Source organism: Canis lupus, chromosome 10 (genome assembly GCF_003254725.2).
Source record: "Canis lupus dingo isolate Sandy chromosome 10, ASM325472v2, whole genome shotgun sequence".
In the NCBI taxonomy this organism is placed as follows: domain Eukaryota; kingdom Metazoa; phylum Chordata; class Mammalia; order Carnivora; family Canidae; genus Canis; species Canis lupus.
The window spans coordinates 42717317-42741628 of NC_064252.1; the positions used below are offsets into that span (position 1 = coordinate 42717317).

General features: G+C 48.1%; 1 protein-coding gene across 3 annotated transcripts in view; it reads right to left on the reverse strand.

Annotated features, from left to right (window-relative positions):
- The window catches only part of NPAS2 (neuronal PAS domain protein 2), a 158709-nt gene that overhangs the window by 24534 nt on the left and 109863 nt on the right, over positions 1-24312 (reverse strand). For all 3 annotated transcript variants that reach the window (XM_049115443.1, XM_025463851.3, XM_025463850.3), the window contains exons 6-11: positions 17880-18000; positions 16749-16862; positions 5907-6025; positions 5128-5210; positions 4264-4370; positions 1808-1955 (exon numbers count right to left, since the gene is read on the reverse strand). In XM_049115443.1, the coding sequence (XP_048971400.1) occupies positions 1808-1955; positions 4264-4370; positions 5128-5210; positions 5907-6025; positions 16749-16862; positions 17880-18000 (692 nt within the window). The remainder of the gene's footprint in view (positions 1-1807; positions 1956-4263; positions 4371-5127; positions 5211-5906; positions 6026-16748; positions 16863-17879; positions 18001-24312) is intronic.

The window sequence follows — 24312 nt, forward strand, 5'->3', positions numbered from 1 at the left end:
TTTCTTAAAACCTACTCAGTCTGGACTGTGCATAGGGAAGTGACACATGACTTTTCTAGTAATTATAACCTTTGAACATTATCTCTCAAACAAATCTAGATCCAGACCCAGAGTACTGATTAGTCTGTGGACCCACTTTGAAAATAGCGTGGGTAAATCCATTCAGTGTGGTGATGGCTGCAGGGCCCCAGCTGTGGCCTCTGTTTCATGAGTGGAGGTAGAGGCTGGGCGAGGGCCTTTGGGAATTGACCGTGGCTCTTGGGCCCCTGGAATGCTTGTTACCTTATTTACTCACTAGTTTACTTCCTACTTTCTCTGAGAGTAGATTCCCAAGATTTGGGAGGTAGAGGATTGAGAGAAAGAGCAGGGTCAAGGGCAGAGTCTGAAGACCAAAATGTTGATGACGTCCAGCCTTCCCTGGTGGCAAAGGCCCAGGCTGGGTGGCAGTAGGTGGACAGGCCTGTCATCGGAAACCACTGGCTGCTGAAGTGCCAGGGGGTGGTGAGCAGCCAAGATCAAGTCCCTGAGAGTGGCATGCAGTGTGATGGTCAGGGTCACTGGCAAGAAAGACCAGCATTTCTCCCCACTTACTGAAACAAGAGAGATTTGCTTGTGGACTGCATAAATGCATGTGTGTGTGCATGTACGTATGCATGGTATCTCTCCATTTATCTACCCACCTACCTACTTATTATCTATCATCTATCTTTTATGTATATACATATAAAATGCAGTATGTATAGCATCTATGTGTACATATATATCTACCCACCTATTAGCTGTCATATATACATACATGCCTACACTATATATAACCTTTCTTTCTTTGCTCTGCTCACAAGTTCTACTTCTCCAGACCAGTTTCAAACTGATTGATGTCCTTAAAATCTCTGCAGTCGGGTTAAAAACCCCATGAATGACATTTCTTCTCTACCTTTGGAACTGTGACCTTACACAGCCCGCATCTAGGAAATGCTGGGTATGCAGCTTCCCCGGGAAGCTCTGCTTATCCCCTCTGAGCTGGGGGCTCCCTAAGGCCACTGGGAACTGCTTGGAACCCTCTCCCACTCACAGCCAGGCTCTATTCCCAACACTGCCTCAGTTGCCAGCAGGGGTTTTTAATGTATTAAAAATAAAGGGGACTAGGTCTGTGAGTTATTTAGAGGTAAAATTTTAATTTTCTTCTCTCTCTTTTTAAGATTTCATTTATTTGAGAGAGAGAAGAAAATAAAGTCTTAGGGAGGGAGGGAGAAAGGGAGGGTGGAGGAGAGGGAGAGAGAGAGAGTGAGTGAGAGCACAAGCATGGGGGAGAAGCAGAGGGAGAGGGAGAAGCAGACTCTCTGCTGAGCAGGGAGCCCAATACAGGGCTCATCTGAGGATCCTGGGATCATGACCTGAGCTGAACGCAGACACTTAACCCCCTGAACCACCCAGGAGCCCCTCAATTTTCTTCTCAAAACAGTGACAAGGGAAGGCTGGGGGATGAATGGAGATGAGGGGGAAATGTAGAAGGAGGTTAGGGAAGCAGTAAATCACTAAGTCACATGTTGGCAGCCTGAAAGTGGGCATGAAGTTTGTGGAGGGGCCTGAGTCCTCAGTCCACCACCGGGCAGGGGGAGCAGATATGATTGTGTACCTGGAAGGAAGCTGAGCTCTGGAGACTACTCTGTGACCTGCAGGGTACAGCTCGGGCCCGCTGAAAAATTCGAGCCCAGGGCTTGCTTGCTCTTCAGCAGCTGAGAGTACCAAGGTAATGGGGGCTCCATCTGAGTGGCTCCTTGCCCACCCTCCCTGCCCCAGCCCTCACCTGACAACCGAGTGTGTGCACACGATGAACTCGGGCTTGGAGTTCCACTGGTGGTAAGTGATGTAGTAGTGCGTCTGCAGCCAGATCCACTGCTGGCCCTTGGTCAGAAACCGGTAGCAACAGGACTTCCCTTTACCAAACTGCATCACTGTTAGCAGAAAACGGAGTCTGCATATAGCAAACATTGATATGAAAATGATCTTCCCCCCAGAAATTACTGTGAAAAATATAAGCCTTTGAAAACACAGTGCCCAGGACGCCTGGGTGGTTCAGTGGTTGAGCGCCTGCTTTGGCTCAGGTCGTGATCCCGGGGTCCTAGAATCGAGTTCTGCGTTGGGCTCTGCGCAGGGAGCCTGCTTCTCCCTCTGCCCATGTCTCTGCCTCTCTCTCTGTGTGTCTCTCATGAATAAATAAATAAAATCTTAAACACACACACACACACACACACACACACACACACACACACACCCAGTGCCCAACATTGTTGATTTCCCCAGGTATGCTGTATTTTAAGTGACTCTCAGGATCCTGGTAAATAATACTGAATTCTTAAATCATGGGAGAACCACCTGCATGCTTCCCCAGATGCTCAAAGGCTCAAAAGAGCCCCAGACAAGGGCAGATTCCTTAACTGGAGTTTAGTGACAAAGGGGGACAGGTTTGTCCACCGCAGGTGGACCTGTCTTTGTTGCTGCAGGAGCCAAGGATGGAAGAAACAATCCAGATACTGGGAGAGCTAGGCCCCAAATAGACCTGACAGCCTGCAACCTCTGGAGGGATTGTGCGGCTGTCAGCAATTCATGCTGAGTGTACACAGCCCTGAATGCGGGAGTCAGCTCCAGCTGCCTTCCACCTCAGGCCTCACCACCCCAGGGCTGTTGGAGGGCGGGAGGCTGGGAGGGACTGTGGGTTTAGGGGAGGACAATTTGGGTTTCATTGCCCTGGTGGCTGGAGGTTAGCACCTCTTTCTGCAAACAGTTAACAGATATCACAGCTAGAAAACTACAGCTACAAAGGGAGCCACTGCCTCAGAGAAGGCGATCTCTGAAGAGGTGGGAAGCCGAGCTCCAGAGTGAGAAGATCAAGCCTGAGCCCTGGGGCAAGTCCTTCAGAAGATGAAGGTAATTCTACAACCAGGATGGACTTGCTCCCTCAGAAGGGTCAGACGCAGCCGAGGCTTGAGGTAACCCTGCTTCTCAAACTTTCCTGGTGCCCACCAGTCACTTGAGGAGCTTGTCAAAATGGCTATTCTGATCCTGCAGGCCTGGTGGAGAGGCCCGAGAGCCTACAAGGCTAACCCATCCCTTGTGATGACTCTGCTGCTGCTCGAGGACCACCCTTTGTGGAGCAAGGGGTTCAAGTTTTAAAGATTTGCCTCAGATTCTAACAGGGGATCCTGATGGAACTCGAGCCTTGTCTTCCGTTGAGGAGAAGAGCAGAGAAGAGAAAGTTCTCAAGGGCACGACAGATGGCACGTCTCTCAAAATACAGTGTTAGTGGTCAATTCATGTGTCAGGATCCATAAGTCAGTATGACTACAAAAGTTCCTGTTTAAAGCTAGGACTTGGCACTGAAAATACAGCTGTAAGTGGTTAATTCTTGACTCCTCTTGCTAAGTGAGAACCCAGATATGCTAATTATCCCTCCCTCCCACATCATGAGTCTAGCTCCCCTTATCTCTCTCTTTCTCTCTCTTTTAATATTTTATTTATTCACAAGAGACACAGAGAGAGGCAGAGACACAGGCAGAGGAAGAGGCAGGCTCCCTGGGGACTCAATCCTGGGACCTGAGCCCGGGATCACAACCTGAGCCCAAGGCAGACGCTCAACCACTGAGCCACCTAGGTGCCCTTCCCCTTATCTTCCGCAGCAGAGAGCCTCCCCTGATCCCCTCCCCCAGCAAGGCAAGCCCCCCAGTAACCTGAGCACATCCCTTCCAATGTAGGGACAGCATCCTATAGTGTCACCTATTTCTGCTTTTCCATTAGACCTTGCTCCTGCAGAACAGCAAGGAGATTCTGATCATCGTTATGTCCTGGGCCTAGCTCTCTGCCCTCTAGCTTGGTGACCAATATAGGTCGGTTGACAAAAAGCAGTGATGTAAATTCAGTATTTGAAATGTATAGCATTAACTTAAAAAAAACGACCATCATCATCTTATTTTCTTAAGTAGGATTAAAATAGCTTGCATATCTGAGGGGTGCTGGAAGGTGCTGGAAGGTGCTGGGGGGTGGGAGGAGGCAGAGCAAAGTCAATTCCTGGTGAAAGCACAACCCAGGGGCAAACCACATAAGCACCTCCACCACGCTCCTACATCATTTCAGAGAAAACAGTCTTCCTCCTCCAAAAGAAACCAGATAATAAGCAGACTTCCAGGGCCCCAGGGCGCTGCTGTCGGGGCTCCTGTGGAGGCTACTGGAGGCCTTTAGGCCTGGGGCTGGGTGTGCGATACTCACAGTGCTGGTGGCACCTGGCCAGGAGCTCCAGATCATCGATGTGGTAGTAGTCATAGCCCGAGGTCCCCAAAACTTCAAAAGGCAGGTATCCTATGATCGGAGGGGCTCTGCCAAACAATGGGGATAGTTCATCAGAGAGCGCGTACCCACCCGGACTCACCGCGGCAGCACCTCAATACAGAGGGGGTACAGTTGGCACACTTAACAATCAACACAGAGGCCTCATTTCTCAAGAAGGAGGACAGGAAGATGGTTTCGCAATGGTTCAAACCAGAGAGGCTGTGTCTTCCAAAGTGCTCAAGCTTTTTGGCATTTAGATACTCGGTTTTACTGACATCACCTGGGTTAAATAATAATAAACTTTATCATGACTGAACAATTAAAAGTAGCTATAGACTGGGTCAGTCCAACGCCAAAGCGTAATAAAAAAATTAGAGGGTGGTGAGGGGAGATTTCTCATCCTACAACTGTGAAAAATGTTATAGAAGAAAGAAGATCGAATGAAAGGGACAAAAGGGTGTTGAGAGAAATTAAGATGAAAAGTTTCTCTCCCATCTGCTCCTGCCTTCCTGGGAACTGGAGAGGGTCCCGAAGTGGTGGGGGTGTGGATCTCCCAAAGACGTCCCCGGGCTGTGGCACCTGGCTCTCCTGAGATGCTCTGACCCAAACAAAGAACATATCCATGGACAACTTGCAGTTGAAGGGAAGCCACCTCACTCTTGGCTAGGAACGATTTTTCCTGCTGCCAGAAAGCCCTCTCCTCGAAGGGACCAGGCCCGACTTTTCTCTCCCAAGGAGAGCCTGGCTCATGCAAACAAACACTTGAAAAGGACCCAACCCAAATATGTTTTTCTTTTCACAAACCTGTGATCCAGAAATAAAAATTTCCATTCCAAGCTATGCCTTGAAGTGAATTCCTCTAAGGGTTCGTCAACTATGCACATTTCCTGTATTAGAAGGGGAAAAAAAATGTTGCTCGGGGTGCCAGATGCTCACCCTAGGTTTGTTCAAGAACTCATGGTAGAGGGATAACAGAAGTTAAAATCATTTACAGCCAGTCTCCAAGTTGTGTTGGACTGAAACTCATCATCTGTAGCTAATTTCAGTATTAGCTGATACTAAATTTATTTCACGAGCTGGGGAAAAATACCTAAGAGCCAAAATGTCACACCACTCCCTTCCCATTATCTACAAGTGTGGTAAACATGTGGAAAAAGGCTTTTCATCTGAACTTGAATGACTAATTTAACTCAACATTCATGCCACGGATGTTAAAGCAATCACGGATGAGAGAATGCGGACAAACCCTTGGTTTTGACGCTTGGTCCTCACCTCGGCCTGCCCTGAGTGGTATTAGGGTTGGTGTGAAAGGTAGGAGGGTCTACAGAGCTGCAGATGAGCATTTCTGCAGGCTGAGTGGCAGCTGACATTGCCTTCCAGCAAAATAGCTGGAAGGAAACCAGAGGTGGGGCCAGGGGCATGTATGGCTGTCACAGGTATGGAACCAGACATTTCAACTTTTCAAAGTCAGTGACGACGTCATTGCAATCTTATTCTTTTCCACGAAGATGCTTAATTCACTGTAACTAAGCGTGACTCAGTTGTACTAGTGCCACATGATAAATTCTCCCCCAGATACTTGCCTTTAAGAATTGTGGCGTTGCCAGACGAACGGTGGCGATGAAGCAGACCTCCTTTCCTAGCGGCACCCGGCAGGGTCTTGAAAGGGTGCTGTCAAAGCCATTACAAGAGGGGCTAGGCACTGGGGCGGGAGGGGACAGACGGACAGGTTAGCCCTGTGTGGCACAGCAGCTGACCCCTACCTGGCATCTCTCAGCCAGCACCGTGCTCAGGGCTTCAAGAACATTCACTCACTTGATTCGTGCCACGGGACACCTGGGTCAGGGTGGTGCTAGTACCTGCAGGAAGTGGGGGGCCAGGGCTGCTGGGGTAACATAGCTGAACAGAGCTGGAATCTGAGTAGCCGACAGACCACCCCGCCTCTCGTTTCCAGCAGCCCTACGGCCACTTAGACTGTTGTGCTGGGAATAGAAGGCACCTGGCTCTGCAGGAAGGGCCTGCATTCTCACCCCAGGGTGGGTTCCACAGTCAGGCGTAGTTTCTGATTTGATGGGCCCCTGGTGTTTGCTGACCCCCCTGCCCGCCCCTGGTCCTGGCACAGCACACCTGGGATTCAAGGGCTTCCACCCTGAAACTCCACATCAGGAGCCAGGCTGATGTTGGGCTTGGCCAATGTGATCCAGGGTGGCCCCTGGGATCCCGGGGTGATCCCCAGAGGCACAGAGTGTCCACCACAAACTTGCTCGTTCTGTAGCTCCGCCCAGGGGACAGGCCTGTTCACAAGTGCCTTATTATTCTCCCTGGGAAGTCTGGGAAGCCATGACTTTCCTCATGCTACAGGTGAGGCAGCTGAGGCCCAGAAGGGCCACGTGCATTAACCACGGTCACTCGGAGAAGTAACAACGGAGCAAGGACTCTGCCCAGGTCTTCCGACTCCAAGCTTGGAGTTCTCATGGGGCAGACAGAGGATTGTTCAAGGCTCGTGCTCCCTCTAGGGAGGTGCCAGCTGGTCTCAGCCGCCCTCTTCCCCGGGAGCTACAGACTTGGCTTCACGGTGAACTGTGGTGACCTGCTTTACCTTTTGGGCCAAAGACCAATTCTGCTATTTTAGATGGAGCGTGCTCAGTGGGAAAAAGAACCCTGTTAAGTATGAGAAAAGTCAATGGACCCTGTATGTGGAATTCTCGAACTTGGCTACACACCAGATTCCCTGGGACTGTTACGTGGCCTCCCAGCTGCCCAGACCCCGTTCCCAGATCAGCTAACTCAGGAACTCTGGGTGTGAAGCGCAGGCACTGGCACTTTTAAAAGCTCCCCACATTTACTACCGTGCAGCCGGCGTGGAGGATCATTATGCTAGATAATCTATACTACCTCTTCCTTTTTCAAATGTAGTTGATTATATCCTGAACTAGATCCTGAATTCTAAATACATTTCTGAACTTGTAGATTTAAACATAGTTGTCTTTTCCAATTTGAGCACATATAAAGCAACAGAAAATGAAATGCATTCTAAAATGAAATCTGCAAGACTTTCTTTGGATTTTAGCTTTCCAATAATTTTTGTTTTATATGTTCGTAGGTTTCTAAGTGATTCTATAATGTGGTCTTCTATCCACTTACATGAATAAATTCATTTTACCAAGCATATTCTCCGAATGCATTCACATAAATATTAATATAAATGTTTCCAAACATGAATATAAAGGGGGCAAAGTAGGAAATAGTGGTCCCTAGAGACTTTACATCTGTCATTAGCTGGCTTAGACAACTGCAGATTAATGAGTGGGGTGAGCCAAGGCACTCACCAGGGGAAACGAAAGCAATCCCACGGTGGGGAGGGGTCTGCAGATGTGAACATCTGCATAATAAAAAAAAGATATTAACAAATTTCCCAGATGTGAAATATCCTCTCAGCTTGAATCCAAGAGACATCACCTGCCGGATAAAGACCTAATAAAATCCTCCCTACTCTTTTCTAGGCCTTCTAAGCAAACTTCCGAGGATTTCTGGGGAATTTTAAGACAGTCTCTCTCATTTGTCTCTAAACCGTGCGCCTTGCTGGAATGACCCGTGGTCTCTGTCAATAAGTGCCTTCATCAGTGATTTACCATGAGGAAGGCAGAGGGACAGAAGGAGCACAGGGCAGGGAAACCCCAGCCCCTAACAATTTCTTCAAGGGGCAGAGACCATGGAAATTAAGTGAATGTTCTGCAGAGCTTACTGCTGGCCTGGCTGCCTCCCAATGCAGTTTTATCAGTCCTTTTAGAGCTGCTAAGGTTTTAAAGATGAAAATGCTCCCCACGGGGGAAATTTCATTATTGCTTACAGCCTGCACTAGAGAAGCTACATACTTTACAGAGGGCTCCAGAACCAGGCAAGCTCCTCTTCTAAATGAGCCCTCTCCCCCCAGACCAGAAGCAGCGGAGGGCTTGATCAAAGGTGATGGTAAATCAAGGATGAAAGTTTTAACACAGGCCAAGGGGAAAACCTTGGGGGAAGTCAAGGGGAAGAAGATACTTGAAACATTTTGCCGACTCTGTTTCAAATGACTTTTATTCACAGCAGGAACCTCCTAGCAGATTCCAGAGTCAACACAGGAGCAACCTGCTCCCTGGGACTTCATGGTAATATTTAGCACTTAGAATAACTTCTCTGGCACTTCTTATCCCAAGGTAGTTAAAAAACATTAATTAAGGATTTAATTAGTTGTTTCAATTTAAGTAATAGAAAAAACATATCTAATTACAGCTGGCTTCCCGAGCCTCTTGGAAGGATTAATCGGTCGATGCCGGCACAGCCCTATTTATCAGGTCTCTGCCTTTCAGACTTCAGTCTTTCAGACTTCTCCTTTCTTCCACCACTCCAAGACACTCACACACGCACAGCACGCATGCCACAGATAAAAGCAATGATTTCTTGCTACATTTTTTTGCTCCTAGGGTCATCTTACTTGAAATTGATCTTCCGCCTGCCCCAAGCTAAAGAGATAGGTTTCCCCATGGCAGGAACTAGGTCTAGTTCTTTGTCTCCCGCTCTGAGCAGGCGTCTTGCACACAGCAGGTGCTCAATGTGTGTTTGCTGAATGTGTCTCTGGCGAGATGACCTTCCACTGCACATCCAAACCACAGCTTAAGACCCGGCTGGGGAAGTCACCTTCTGATCCCGCCTAACACACAGGCCATGAGACCCCAGGTGGCTCCCCTTCTGCGGCCCAGCCTGGTGCTGCTGGCGACTGGCTCACTGTGGGAAGGTGCCCAGGGAGCATGGCCCGGGGTCCCACTGGCACTTGGGCTTGCTCACCGCCCTATCAGTGCATTTACCCAGGTCAGAAGGACCTGGGCAGGGTCTGCTGCAAATCATCAGCAGCAGTCACCACTCTGTGAGAACAGCACAGGTGAGCCTCAAGCTTGGAAAGCTGCAAGACGATGGTCTGCTTTTGGTCTTCCTACTAAAAGGATCGGGGTGAGGGAGCCCCTTTTTGCTCCTGAACCTTTCATCACAGCCTCTAATTTTAGAGACCCTGGAAGAATTTTGCCTCGGGCTGGCACTCTAGGGATTCCGAACAGGAACATGAGAGGGCCCCGAGGTTCTCGAGAGAACAGGAGTGATTAAAGTCTGTCTCGCTTGGCCCCTGGGGTCGGCTTCCAAGTCTGTCTGATGACAAAAGTGACCTCCCGAGTCAGTCATAAGAACATAGGCTGACCGAGGGGGCCGGGAGGCCTCGGGTGGTGTGAGATGTGTTTGCAAAGAGGTAGGAAAGGACAGAGAAGCAGCGAGGTGGGGTAGTGAACGTGGCTCACAGCAAAGGCGCAGAAACAAAAGGAAAGAGAGGTACCGACTGTGCCTCAGTACTGGTGCAGTCATCAGGCCTAAACAATTAAGCATTCTGATCAGAGATGGCCTGCTTATGATAAATTAGTTGCAACAGCTGTAGGAAAACACACGAATCGTGCACACGGGGAGTGACAAATAGCTTTCTCAGCACTTCCTGGAACAAATGCAAATTCAAAGCCGAAAGGTGTCCAGGAAGACGTGCAACCATCAGGGAGGAGGCTTGCTAAGGGAAGAAAAACATTCTTAAATCCCATTTATGATAAATATCCAAAACGTCTGGGCTAGAGCATTGGGCTGTGAAGGAAAAAAATCATTTCCTGCACATTCACGAGAAGTCACCTCCCGCTCATTAAGCCCTCTGTTCAGGCGCTTCTCTTGTCTCTGCACAGCACGATCCGCGCCACCTGATGGGTTCTGAACCGCCGGGTTACCGGGTTCTTAGAACAGCCCGCCGAGAAATAATCCCGCCGGGTTTTTGGGTTTCTTTCTGCCGGTCCTGTTTGGCATCGGAAAGAAAGAACGAGCTTGGAGAGAAGCTGAGAGCCACACGGAAAAGCTAAGGGTTTGCAGTTTGCTGGATTGAAAAAATGACTCAGCCCGGAAAATCTATGTCTCGCTTAAATATTTCTTCTTCCCCTTGGCGTTAATTAAAATGAGTATTTTGGGGGGCCAGGAGGTTGTAATGGTGTTGACAAGATATCCGCCAGATGGTTGGTGTGGACAGGGCCAGATGATTCGTAGGCTCAGGGAAGTGAACTTCCTACAGGCTGCCACCCCCTGTCCTCCAAGTGGACGTCTTGTGCACAGTTTTATCACAATTACTGCACAACCTCTACAGAAGGGCCCTGCTCGCAGGCTGAAACGGGCAGGAGGACGTGTCTGATAAATGTGTGACCATTCCTCACTGCTCCATTTCGGTGTGGACTCTAGATGCTCAGGCAGGACGATGCCCTTGGGTAGCAATTTGTTCTTTATTGCGATCTTAATTCCTCTGCAATCTAATTTGGCAGCAATGCCCGCTGCCAGAGAGGGATGTGGCACTTCCTCGTCGGGGTGGAGGGGACACTCTGCTTCTTGCTCCTGGGGGCCTGTGCACGGGCGGAAGGGGACATTCCTTCCCCGAAGCTGTCCTTCCTGTGCTAAACTCAACGTCTCCATTCTCAGTGAGGTCTGGCGGGCGTGGATTTGCTCCCCTAACTGAGAAATCTCAATTCAGCTCTGGAGAACAAAAAACAAAACCCCCAAAGCCATAAAACGAGGCAACCTACAGAAATCCCACGGAACATACGGAATCCAGTGTCGTAAGCTGAAAAGCCTCCCTTTCTGCCAGTATTTCAAATCTGGTTGTGTGGTTAGAGGCAGATAGGTAAAATGAGGGCAGGGAGACTTTTATACTCTGGTGTGTGGTTTCTGGAAAGCCCAGAGTGGAATGTTTGCTGAGGGTGACCTATTTGGAACCACACCAGCAACTTTTGAAATACTGCTTTCTGGATTTCAGTCAGATGCACATTTAAATCCAAGTCTGGGGGAGGAACAAGGGCTTAAATAGAGGATTGCCTTCTTCCTGGCATGAACTTATGCTTCAGGACCTGCAACCTGTTTGTTAGGACCCCTGAAAGCAAAGCCTGTTCATTATGCCTTTGAAACTCATCTGGCCAGTTCCTTTCCCAGAAAAGTGGGGGTGGGGTGGGGTGGGATGGGACCATGGGTGGAGGTTGAGAGAGGAACCCAGGGGCTCCTCTATATAACTGGAGAAGGAAAAATTTGGAACTGTGTGTTTGTCCAAGGGGTTTTAAAAAAATCGGTTCTGAGACACATATAGCTCTGAATAAAGTCAGGTCATTTCACCCCTATTCTGGAAATGACGTGCCGAGTAGAGGTAGACCAGGGGCTGCTCCCACCAGGAATCCTCTCTGAATCTCCAGGGCACATGACCAAGATCAGAGAGTAGGCTTTTTTTATGGGAAGAGGAGGAGACATGTAGTTCTGTATTTCAGCTCAGATTCCTTCAGGAAGCTTTCCATGGACTTGGTTAGAAACTGTCCTAAAGTGAAACAGTTCTAGGAAAGCTGTTTTCTTGTCCCATTTCCTGACACATACTTCTTCACGTTTATTAAAAAATCTAGGTGAGAGATGTGAAATCCTGTCTTCTGTCTCCTCTCCCTTGAACATCTGTAGCAAATGATGAAGCCCTAAGGAGTGACCAAGATGTGCAAATATTGAAGCAGGGGAAGTTCCATTTTGTTGACGTACTTGGGGCAACAGTGGCCATGTCTGCACAGCCACGATGAATGGAGAGGTTTGGAGGTAAAGGGGTAAGGTGACACAATTGGCTGGGGAGTCTAGAAATGTCCAATTAGAGTTTAATCTCGTTAACAAGGGAAAAGGGGCAAAGTGCTTTTATTCCTCTCCACACTTCGAATTCCAAACTGGGTCTACTCATCCCGGTGACAGAGCCAGACATATTCTAAGCAGTTATTTGGGTTAGCAGGCAAGCAGATGGCGTCTTTGTCTATGTGATTTAAGGGTCACCAAAATCTCTCTCTGGATCAGTGTCACCTGTCTTCCTGCCCTGGAACCTACACGTTTTCCTTTTTGCCCTTTGGTTTTAGGCCCAAAGGTTCCTATAGATGTGGTTTTTGAGTGGCAGCTCGTGCTTCCAGCAGCCTTAAGGCAAGCTGGTTGATCAAAGGAACAAGAGGCAGGGAAGAGAGTGCGTCAGGAACAGTCCTAGTGGGGGCGCCTGAGTCACTGGGGAGGGAGTACCCAGGGAGCCCAGGCAATTAAGGAACTCAATGGGGGTAGGGGACAAAGAATTGGGGGGGGGGGCAAGTGGAGGCCAAAGATGACCACACACTGACCACACAGGGTTGCTTGGGCCTTCCAGTGCAGACAATTCACAAACCACTGGAAGTTACACGCGTGCCACTTTACCTGGCATGTACCAAAGTGGATTTCATCTTCATTTTGGATTAAAGGCTCAAGAAGTAGTGGGGGCCCTTCTAGAAGCCACTACTCTATTTCCAGGTGGGCTTTGAGGTCAGTCAAGGAGAGCTCTATTATCAGTTCTCAGGAAGAACCCTGATTTCCTTGTGAGTCAAAATTTGGGTCTGAATCCTGCTTCTGTCCCCTAGCACCTGTACATGTAGGGCCAGGATGACTAAGCCTCAGTCTAGGTCAACATACTTGTGTTGAGCCTTATTTATGTACCAGGTAAGGACTGCATAGGCCCAGGAAGGGGTGCAATAAGCTCACAGATGAGTAAGGGTCACTGTCCTTTCCACTCCATTATTTACAAAGATGAGAGCCTTGTATCTTCCTGACATCAACTAAGAATGAACCAGGCCACACTCCCTAAAGAGCTCTACAGAAATGATAGAACTTTTCCTGATAGTGGGCTAGAGTAGGGTTTCATACATAGTTCTATAGTTCTTTCAAGTGAGCAGGTATTCTATTAAAATCAAACCAATGTTCATAGTCCGTTTTCTTCTATACTTTACATATTGCTTTCTTTTTTTTCTTTTCTTTTTTTTTTTTTTTTTTACATATTGCTTTCAAATGTATGCCATGCCTGGGAACTCAGGGAAGTTGCATGGAGTGGCTTGTGTACAAACCACATTATCTTGTTTCTGTATTTGATACTTTGACATTTGGGGCCTTGCTGACTCTAGAGGAACTGCTCCTTTCAGAGTTGGCCAATCCCTAGAAACAGTCAATGACTCACCTTCCAGAGCACCTTTCATAGGCAAATCAACCCCTCTAGAACCCACACTCCTATCATCTCCTCATGGGTCTCTCACACTCTGGGCTACCAGCTACTTGCCCCAATCACCCATGTATCTGACAACTAGAGACAGCCCCTCTACCCAAGGGCCCACTAAAATTATTCAAACCAGTCAGACTGAAGCCTGTTTATTTCCAATGCCTTGCTCATTCTTTTCCACAGAAATCACACAAGAGGCTCTTGCCCATGTCTTCTCCCATTCACCCTGCCTCCTGATCTCTCCCCAGTGCTTTCCCATGTGGCCTCCATGGTGTGCTGTGCCTGTTTTGAGAGATCTATGAGTATAAGCCTCTTCTTTCCTGACAGTCATTTCCATGTCTGTCTGTCTCACCATATTTGATTTAAAATAAAGCTTGGGTACCTTTAAAACAGCTTGGTACATGGCTGCAGGACATCTGATGTGCATAGGTAAGGATATCCTGACCAACAGCATGCCAGGTGGCAGGGCAGGCCCGTGTGCTGCATCTACATGTTTAATTTCAACATAGATTTGTGGGAGGCAGCAAAGCACTGGGGTTAAGGGTCGGAGCTCAGGGTTATAACAGGCATGAGTGTAAGTTCCCCATTTCCCATGTGTGCAGCTCAGATTCTCACAAGCATCAGCTTCCTCCTTTGTTTAGATGGGACAATGCCAACAGTACCACTTATAAGGTTGGTGGGAGGATTCAATGAGATTATCAACGCAAAGACAGAGCCCAGGCCCTGGGATTTAGGAAGTCCTCCTAAGGTGCGCTATTTTTATTAACCCATTGCTTAATGTTTATTGAGAACTAAACCTACAAAATCAAATTTGAAGTATTTCCTAAAGTATGTGAAACCATATTTTAGAGGTCAAAAATGATTGAACCTGGGTGATTTCACAGGGCTCCATCTTAGAAATTCATTCGTTTCTGACATTTGTTGTCTATTTTCATTCAAGTGAGACTTATATTTCAGTTTTCCAAAATTATATTTGGGGACTCTTGTCTCAAGAAAGCCCCCTAACTTTGGTTTGTTCAACAGGCTCTGGAAAGACACTCTGGCACTCTTGGTTTTAAATTTTCCACTTTCAGTGCTGTGTGTTTATAGCAGTAACAGTTTCAAAAAAAAAAAATCACACATAATTTCCACACATTCTTTCAGGCAAACAAACAAGGTCTCAACTTGGAGTGAAGATAAAGCTCTGCTAGTTAAAAAAAACAACAACAACAACAACAAAAACCAAAAACCCAGGTATTCACAATGAAGCCTGCCTCTTTCCTTGAAACCCTCTAAAATGTGAGAAGTGACAGGAAGCTTCAAAGTGATATTCAGCAGCAGCTTAAGGGAGAGTTGTGGAAATGTAAATTAACAAAGGATGCGACTGCTGCTCACCAGCCAATCACATGTCGGTTCCTTAATTAAGTGGAGTGCTGTTGTCATGGGGACACGTGGGAGCAGTGTTCCATAATTCCCACAGTCTTGGCACTCTGGGGGCCAGGGTGCCTTTCCCTTCCTCGCTCACAGCCACAAGGGATGTTCTGCTATTCTGACAGCTGGCACGACGGCCACAGCGCACATTTTAAGCAAATTCCAAACCACTGCTTCTACTGATTCAAGGATGAAGCTGTTGGAAGGAGTGCCATCAGTGGGAGGAGTACCATTAGAATTCCTATGGAATGGCATTTAGTATTACAATAGGGCAGTGTTTCTCAAAGTCCATGACCCCTTTTCATCAAAACCCCAAGGTGCTTTTCTAATTGCACAATCCCAGCCCCACCCTCAGATCTCCTGAACTGGAATCTGCATTTTAACAAACTACCTCACCCAGTGTACTCTGCTCCAGGGCTGGCATCATGTTGGGTGCTCTACAAGGTGCCTCTTACGTTAGTTTCTTTAACTAGGTAGACGGACCAGCTACCATTTGCTTAGGTATGTGGTTCATGAAACGCTTATCTCATGAGGTTTAGGAAAATCTTTCAGATGAGTCAGGTTAGGCATGGTCTGGCTTTGGCTTTTCCCTTGTAGTCCAGATTTAGGGCCCCACTGGTGAAAGCTGACTTCTCTTCACTTCCAACCACTCAGGAACACTGAACCCTGTTTGGGTAGGTTCCCAGAGGGCCCCAACTTGGCCATGGAGTCCATCATCCAGGCATAAACCCTGAACAAGGCTTGAAAATCACATTGGCAGGACCAACATGCTTAGCATCTACTTGGAGCCTTCTGAATAAAAGCATGTATATTTATGCAAGCAACATACAACAGAGGATCGTCTTAGGGTGAAGGGAAGATCCCGGGTAGCCTCAGCATTAGGACTTGGGGCCATTATGTTGGCCAGTTCTAATGGAGACTCTGGGACTAATTTGGTGGGGTAATGGACTCCATTTGGGGCTGCCCAAGCCCGGGCTGCCATCAACTCCCTGGTACCTTATCTTCCCCTGTTGGTTTTCCTTTGGTATAGTTCTCCTTTCTTCCTCTCTTTCTGCCATCCCTGTCAACACTTCCTTCCATTTTCTTTCCGCATCTTTGTGGTTTTATGAAATGTTAGATCATCCAAAGTGATTTGTTTTGTGTTGAGGTTTGAAGTGTGGAGCAAACCAAACACAGGCCTGTGCTGGGCTTCCCGGTGGGGCTGGGTGCGGGGGCTCAGACTGCTGAATGTCGGGCATCAGGCTTGCATTCCCATTTTCCCCAGGTCAAAAGTGAAACTGAGGGTGTAGGTCTAGTTTAGAGGTGCAGCCAGGGTTTGGACTATTAGTTATCTGGGTAATTTCCGAGAGTAAGATTTTACTGCCTGGCTAATCTGCTTGATAATTCACCAATGTGGATTGCTGGCTCATCATAAAATGGCCCTTTCCTGTGCATTAGGGTCAGAGGCAGCAAAAGACCTGCATACCAGACTCATGAAAGCATGCTCACAGCAGTAGTGTAAAAAGGAGAATAAAGATGCAGAAACCAAGGTTATATGCATCTTCATGTCACAATGAAGCCCTGTTCGGCTGTGTGTAGGCTGAGCCTGTTCTTTATTAACTGTAAGTTGTTCCTTACAGTACAGAACTATTCCATCAGCCTGAAAATAAATAAATGAATAAAGTGCATTTCAGTGGGACTTAGTGCCCCGGCGTAAACAAGTGTGGGAGTGTGTTCTTCTTGAACGGGAGATAACATTTATGAGCACAAAACGCATCTTGGGAACATGAAAATCTAAATGCAAATATGAAAAGCACATATTCTCACTCCTCCTCCCTCAGTGATTCTTATGCCCCCATGTGCACGTTTGCATGATAAAAGACACTGTCGCAATTATATGACAATTAAAGCTTACCATTGTTGTAAGAGCGAAAATTTCCTACAAATTTTATGTATTCATAAGTTGGAAATTCCTTTGGGTTCAAGCTGCCTCTGAGAAGATGGCAATAAAACTCTAAATCGTTGTCAGCTGGGCCGTTAAAGGAAAAAGAGAAAAGGAACGTGAATATAACATAGATTCTAGACTAAACAAGTTGTGTCTTTGTGTAACTCCTGGGCTTTCGTCTACACATGGCCAGGATATTTCTCTCATTACGACTGACTTTTGGACGTGATTTTATAACCTCTGCAGAACAGGGGGTTTCCCCCCATAGTTTATGTAGATATTGTGCATTCTGTACTTGGGCCCAATTAGTCTTAATTTGCTCACAGATGTCTGTGGTTGGTTATGTCGGCATTGATTAGTTCCGGTTGTTTTCATATGGTGTATTAAAATAAAGCTGCTCATATAGAGCTGCTCTCTTTAATTTAATCTTTTCACGTTGCTTTGAAGTAAAATCAGATGTACAACAGGACAAATTATTCATGGAAGATGAACCAAAGCCTGGACAAGTAAGTGCAAGGCACTCATACTACCTCCGTCAACATATGTGCTTCATTAAGGGACACACGGTTCAGCAGCCACCAAGGCTGGCCTTCCATCCAGGGTGCCAATTTTGAGGAAAACTTTACAATGCCATAAAAACTGCAAACGTATATAAATAACCAGATGACAGCCTCAGGAGAAGAGAATTTGGAGTTTTGACCTAATTATTCAGTTTTCAGTTGGTTACTTGGTTATCATACAAATCTGGCATTACAGTGTCCTCTAAAATAAGCAGACTGGGCACTGATTTTTGCATTGTTTGTTACCAAAAGACTGTCTCATGTCTAAAAAAAGAAAAAGAACTTCTTGTGTTACATGCAAAAACAAATTCTTATTCTTAAGCGCTGTGCTTTCAAATTTTCCACAGAGAAGTTAAATGTCATACATATTCCAAACTCCAGTTTTAGCTTTAAATTTAAAATATACCTCTAAGGATCTTGGAAATATTCTGAGTTGCAAGGAAAATTGTTCTTAAAATTAGTCCTCCCTTCTTAATTCATTCTAACCTCCTTTCAAAAGTAAAATTCTTATATCTTGTAAAACCAGTAAAGTTAAACTTACATTTTAAGTATTCTGGGGAGGGGGAATCTGTCACAAGCATATGGGAAGAAAGCATTTTATACACTTCTGAATGTTCTTGTTCTGGAAGGAAATTTAACAAATTCTGATCCATGACATCTGACTGAAAAAGAAAATAAAGAACAAAGGTACATACTCAACGAGGATGAAAAACAAAAGCAAAAGCCCAAACTGAACATTGAAGACAATTTAGAACTGGTGTCTGATATGAAAAGTTGAAGATCCATTTTCCTGTGAAGACACTCAAATCTATCACTCTGTAATCCTGAATTATAATCTAAAATGTTTTACTTGCTTCAGTGCAAATGTGCTACAGTATTGCCCATGGGCCCCAAAAAGAAGTTTAAGAGTTAAGTCAGACAACCATGGTGAGAGTCCTAATGCCTCCCAGAGGACCCCCACCTGCCAACACCCCTGCGTTTGGGCCGGGACAGTGAGGGGCCCTAGTCAGGCCCACTTGTTCATGTGAAGGGCCCTGAGGAACGCAAAGGGTTCCTTTTCTGGCTGTTAGGCCAGCAAACACACACCTGTTTACTTCTTAGAATTCTCCCCAAAGGAGCTGTACTTTTTTTTCTGAGTGCCTGGGCACTGTGGATGCAAAATACAACACTGAATCTAGACACAGCACTGTCCAACAGAACTGTCTGTGATGATGGAAATGATCTATAATGTGCTCTGTCCCTTATAAAAGCCAGCAGCCACATGGCTATGAGCATTGAAATGTGGTTGGTATGACTGAAGACTGACTTTTTAAAATTAAATTTATTTTTTATATTTTTATTTCTGAGAGAGAGAGAGAGAGAGCGCACATGTATGGCAGGAAGAAGGGCAGAGGGAGAGGGAGAGAGAATCCCAAGCAGGCTCCAAACCTAGCTGGGAGCCCAATGTGGGGCTTGATCTCATGACCCTGAGATTATGACCTGAGCTGAAACCAAGAGTCAGACACTCAACTGACTGAGCCACCCAGGTGCCCCTGAAGACTGAATTTTGAAATTGTATTTCATTTAAATTGTATTTTAATTGGAATTTAAAAAGCCACTTGTGGCTAGTGGCTCCCATATTCACCAGTGCAGTTGGGAGTTGACAGAGGAGACAGAGAAAGATGGGGATATGTCTTGCTTCCTCAGTCTCCCTCGATAACCTCATCTTTTCCTATATTTTTAAACACTCTTATGTGATCTTATACACTCTTAAAATTCATATATCCAGACAACTCTCTGTTGTGTGCCCCTTGGGGACCAGAGATTGATATGCATTCCCAACATCATTCTTTTGCACTCATACTTTCTCCTTCCCTATGCTCCATGATCCTACCTACTATATTGCCAACTGGTCACTTGTCCATACCAGACACCCTGGTGGCATCCTCAGCTTCTCCCCCTCCTGCCCTCATCTTCACATCCAAACAATGTCCAAGTGCTGTGACACACCGCTCCCTCAAAGTCTCTCAGATCCTCTCGCTTCTCTTTATTTCCGTGGCCTCAACCTCCAGTCTGGAGCACCATTATCTCTTGTCTGGGAAATGACTTGACCAAATGGGTCTTCCCATGTCAACTTTTGTCCCTGTCCAACCTATTCTCCACCAGCAGCCAGAAGGAGCCTTGTAGCAGGTCAGGTCACCACCTTGCTTAAAACTGTCTATTGGTGGAAGTGCCTGGCTGGCTCAGTCCATCGTGTATGTGACTCCCCATCTCCAGGGTCGTGAGCTCGAGCTCCATGTTGGGTGTAGATCTTACTTCAAAAAAACAAAACTGTCTGTTGGCTGCCAAATGCTCCCAGGACAAAGCCTGAACCTCCCAATTCACTTCTGAGGCTCCACACTACCCACCCTCCAAACTTCCTCTTCTCCAGTTTGCCAGGTTTGCTTTTCCTTCTGGGCCTTCCCCTGGCTGCAGGACAATGCACACCTCTCTTCGTGTTCTGCTGACCCCTATATATCCTTCAGGTCCCTGCTTTGAAGGCACTGCCTCTGAGAAAGCACCCACGAGTGTGGCTCTGAAGCCCCCTGCTGCACTGGTCCTGCCATCCTGTAACTGCTGGTGGAAGGCAGGTCTGCCCAGACGGGACTGCCTGTGTCACAGCAAGGGGAGACAGCCCCGGAGGTCAGGACCAAAAGCTCTGTCCCCTCAGGACTGTGCTTTACCTCAACCAAAAGAAGAGGAAGCTGTGAGGGTGGCATGAGCTTCTGGCTAAAGGGCACACAGCAATCACTCAATGAACACTCAGTGTGATCAGGTGTTTAGGAACCATTTACAAAAGTTCTCAAACAAAAGTTCTTGTTCATTTACGCACAGCCTTCTTCACCCGTGTGCCTGCCATCATCGCGTGGTGCTTTGGCCTTTGAGAAAAATGCATCAACTAGCTGAAAGAAGGGGATGGGAAACACTGCAACAGGACTAAGAACAAGGCACCCCTAGAACACAGCATGCTGTACCGAATCCAAACACGAGGACAGAGAGGCTCCAGGGAATGAGTCCTACAGGGAGGGTCCTTGAGCAGGCTCTGAGGGGCAAGATGGTGGCTACAGGGCAGCCAGGGTACTCTAGGCAGGGTACTGTAGGCAGGATAGTCTCGGCAGGGTACTGTAGGCAGGGTAGTCTAGGCGGGGTACTGTAGGCAGGGTAGTCTAGGCGGGGTATTGTAGGCAGGGTTCTCTAGGGAGGGTACTAGAGGCAGGTTCTCTAGGGAGGGTACTGTAGGCAGGGTAGTCTAGGTGGGGTACTCTAGGCAGGGTAGTCTGGCGGGCTACTCTAGACAGGCGCACAGAAGCATCACAGGGGAGGAAGGGAGCGATGGAGGCAGGTGCTGCAAAGGGCAATGAGGCGAGAACTCAGAAGGCCACAGAGGAGCAAGTGCCTTGTCCTGTGTGCCTGGGGTGGGGTCGGGGGCCGGGCCCGCTGGGGCCGGAGGGGTCGGGAGGGCAGGACTGTGCTTGTGCTTCCCGGCCTGACGAGGGCCGGAGCCCAGGCCACCACCAGGCTCCAGATGGCCAGTCTGTGCAGGCACCGTGCAGGGGGGAAGGGAGATGGGACGCGCACGGAGGCTCCAAACAGGTCACCGACAACACGGTCCCCCCGACGTCCACTGAGGGCCGCCGCCTTCACCCTGGGAAGAGGCCCACGGAACCAGACGAGCCCCCTCCCCCTTGCAGAAGGGGCCGCCACAGGAAGGACAGGAGGACGGAAAGGAGGGCCTCCCAGCTCCAGTGCACCCGGGCTTGACCTCCGCTGGCGAAGACTGTGCCAAGCCCTCACTGGCCTGTGCTAGCATTTTCTCCTTCGGGCTCTCTCCAAGCTCCTTCTGATGTTCTTGGTTTTATTTTAAGCTCATTCCCTTTAGTTGTTTAGCTGATGACTAATGCTCACAGATGACAGTCGCCCTTCTTCTTAAAGACACTGCAGATACAAGAGAAGGATGACTAAGGCACTCCATGGCCTCTTCCCGGGGAGTCAGTTGGAAGCCCCCGTCCCCTGACGTGAGTAGAGCAGAGAGCAGGGTGACGGGGCGGCCCGGGCTCTGGGTTCTGCACCACATAAAGGAGCCCGGATGGAGGCTGGTTGGGGTGGGGGTGGGGGGCGGGTGAGGATTATGAGTTACCGCCCGGCAAGGGCTCAGAGCCGTGCTTGGCACCCGCAAGCACTCCCTATGTGTTCCCTATTATATTACTATTATGCCATTTCCATGTGTCGACAACCAACACAAACAATGATAGTTTGGAAATGTAAACCCTGTGCTTCCAGAGGAGTAAATTACATCTGCAACCGAACGGTCCCTTGAATGAGCTGCGCTCTGTTTATTAAAATGACAGCAATTAGAGAGACAGGGGGGCGGGCGTGCCATCCACAGCCGTCTCCCCAGCTGAACCTCAGGGTCGGGAACATCATCTACCTGTTGGAGACAGATGCTCCTCCGCCCCAACTTACTGATGTGTCCTTGCTTGCTTTCTCAAGACTCTTTACCAAGGATACTTCCACTGTGAAGGCCTGTCCTAGTTCCAAACCACACATCTCCCCTGTTTCTTCTTGCGCCCCTGGGGACCCCGGGGATGATCTGGAGTGCCTTGGGACACAGCAAGGCATTGTCCTGTCTCCCGAGGAGCCAGCAGCACCCATTCAGTGGTACCCAGCGGAGTTAAGTGAGCCTCCACAGGAGCACACAGAAGCCGCCCGGCTGAGCTGGAAGTAGGCTGGGGGGGACACTCTGTCTGTAACACCCCGAATGGGCCCTGGCAGTTCTGGCCGGAGCTGCGTTGGCCACAGTGAGAAGTCCTGGAGAAGCGTCAGACCGAGAAGAGGCAGGAGTGGGCTCGGGGGAGCAGTCAGGGCCTCGGTGTCCCTACAGGGACAGGAAGTCGGAGGCGTACCTGATATGCTTTAATGCAGTTTAGATTCAGAATCAAACTGATGGTCCGACACTAATGCTTTCAGAAGACAGTACAGGGAGTGGCTTTGACCTTGGAGTAGTGAAGAATTGGTTAGGAATATCAAAAGTGCCAACTCTAAAGAGTCTCTGTTCATGAAAAGAACCTAGAGAGGGAGAGGTGAGCCATAAAACGAGAGAATATATTTGTAACGCATAAATCATGGTGTAGGTTCCAAAATTAAGGCTCAGTATTAAATGCTGCCTTGTCACCCAGCAAAATCGGGAAGGCCTCAACGGGCCCAACTGAAAGTTCTCCTTCACACTCTGCCCCCGTGGATGAGGTCCCTTAGCTGAACAATCCCTTATGGAGGGCGACGGGCACAGTTCCTGCTCATCCCTGAGTAGTGGGTTTAGCTCCCTGCCAGCCTGCAGAATTATCCAAATAAGCCAATCTCACCCCCGTGGGGAGCAGGGGGATCCCCACCCTCTTGTTACTATGAAGCCTGCTTCTCACAGCCCCTGCTGGTTCACTCTGTTCCAGGGTGCAGCCTCGGGTGGCCCTGCATCCTCGTCTGCCAGGCTGTCGAGCTCATGTGTCTGGTGTTGGGTGCTGTGCCTTTAGCCGAACCTGTATCCCTAAGGCAGAGTGAGTGAGCAGGAGGCAATTCAAATAGTACCCGACAGAGGACTAGGGTCAAGAACGTGGGAAGAATGCCTACAAGTTACAAGAAACAAGCCAGACAGTCCAGTAGTAAATGGCAAAATACCCGAACAAGCCCTGTGTTCACAAAAGAGGAAATCCAAATGGCTAACAAGCTTAGGCAAAGACGCTCAATCGCATTAGCAATTGGGAGAAAAGCAAGTTAACACTGCGCGGTGCCTTCACGCACTAAACTGACCAACACTAAGAGGCCTGGCAATCCTCACTCTGTGACATGAAGCGCCTGGAACTCTCAGCTCGGTTGGTGGAGGGTTAACTGGTGCAACCACTGTGAACAACCTGGTGTCACCTGGTGCCCGTGAGGCGGGACCTACTCTACAATCTGGCCGTTCTACAGAGTTCTCTTCCGGATGCTTGCGAAATGTTCATCAGGAAACACATGCAGCACATCCACAAAAGCCCGTTCCAAGAGTTCCAATCTAGAATGGATGCAGAAATTTTAGCACATCCCCCCAGTGGAATATGAGGCAGCAGTGAAATCAACCTGTGCTAGTCACTGCTAACAGTGTGAGATGGATGGATCTTCCAATGTCGAGCAAAAGGAGTCCATTTCCTAAATGACTCTATTTTCGTTAGTTTACCAGAAGGGAATACTAAATTATAGGGCTGAGCAACGAATCAAATGTTGGTAGAACTACAAAGGAAAACAAGGACGCAATGATCTCAAAAGCCAGGAAAATGGTCCTCTCTGGCTGGAAGGTGGGGTGTGATGGGAAAAGAACAGACAGGAGCGTCTACAGTCCTGGCCATGTTCTGTTTCTTCACCTCCGTGAGAGCCAGCTGTACGTTTGTGCTCAGTTTATTATTAATTTAAACACTGTATGTATGCTTTTTATACACTTTTATATGCATGCTTTATAAAAATCAAAAGGCACATTGAAATAAAAAGGAAATCTAACTGGTGACCCGGACCCCTTTAACCTGTGGCCAACTCCAAGCTGCATGCAGCCACACCCCTCCTAGACCGTGCGACCCTCAGCTCGGCCCCCACCCAGAGCCACCTCTGACCAGATGCCCCAGGTCAGGTGGGCTCTTCTGGCAGGTGAGGGCAGAGTGGGGAAGGAAGGGCAGAGCGGCGTTCTCTGGAAGGTGTTTCGTGGACTTGCTGCTGTGTTGTGTGGGCTCTATCTTTCCTTTCTGGTGACCTCCTCTCCCTGCTGTGACCCTTGCCATGGGGACTTGGCCCTTTATTCCACTTTCATCTTGCACTGCTTGCTGGAGCTTTCGCTGGGAGAACCAGCATTCCCTGGAATTATTTTTTTGGTCTGTAGATTTCTCTATCTTTATAATCACTTGTGCCTTAGATTATTTTCCTTTGGGGAAATGGTCCTG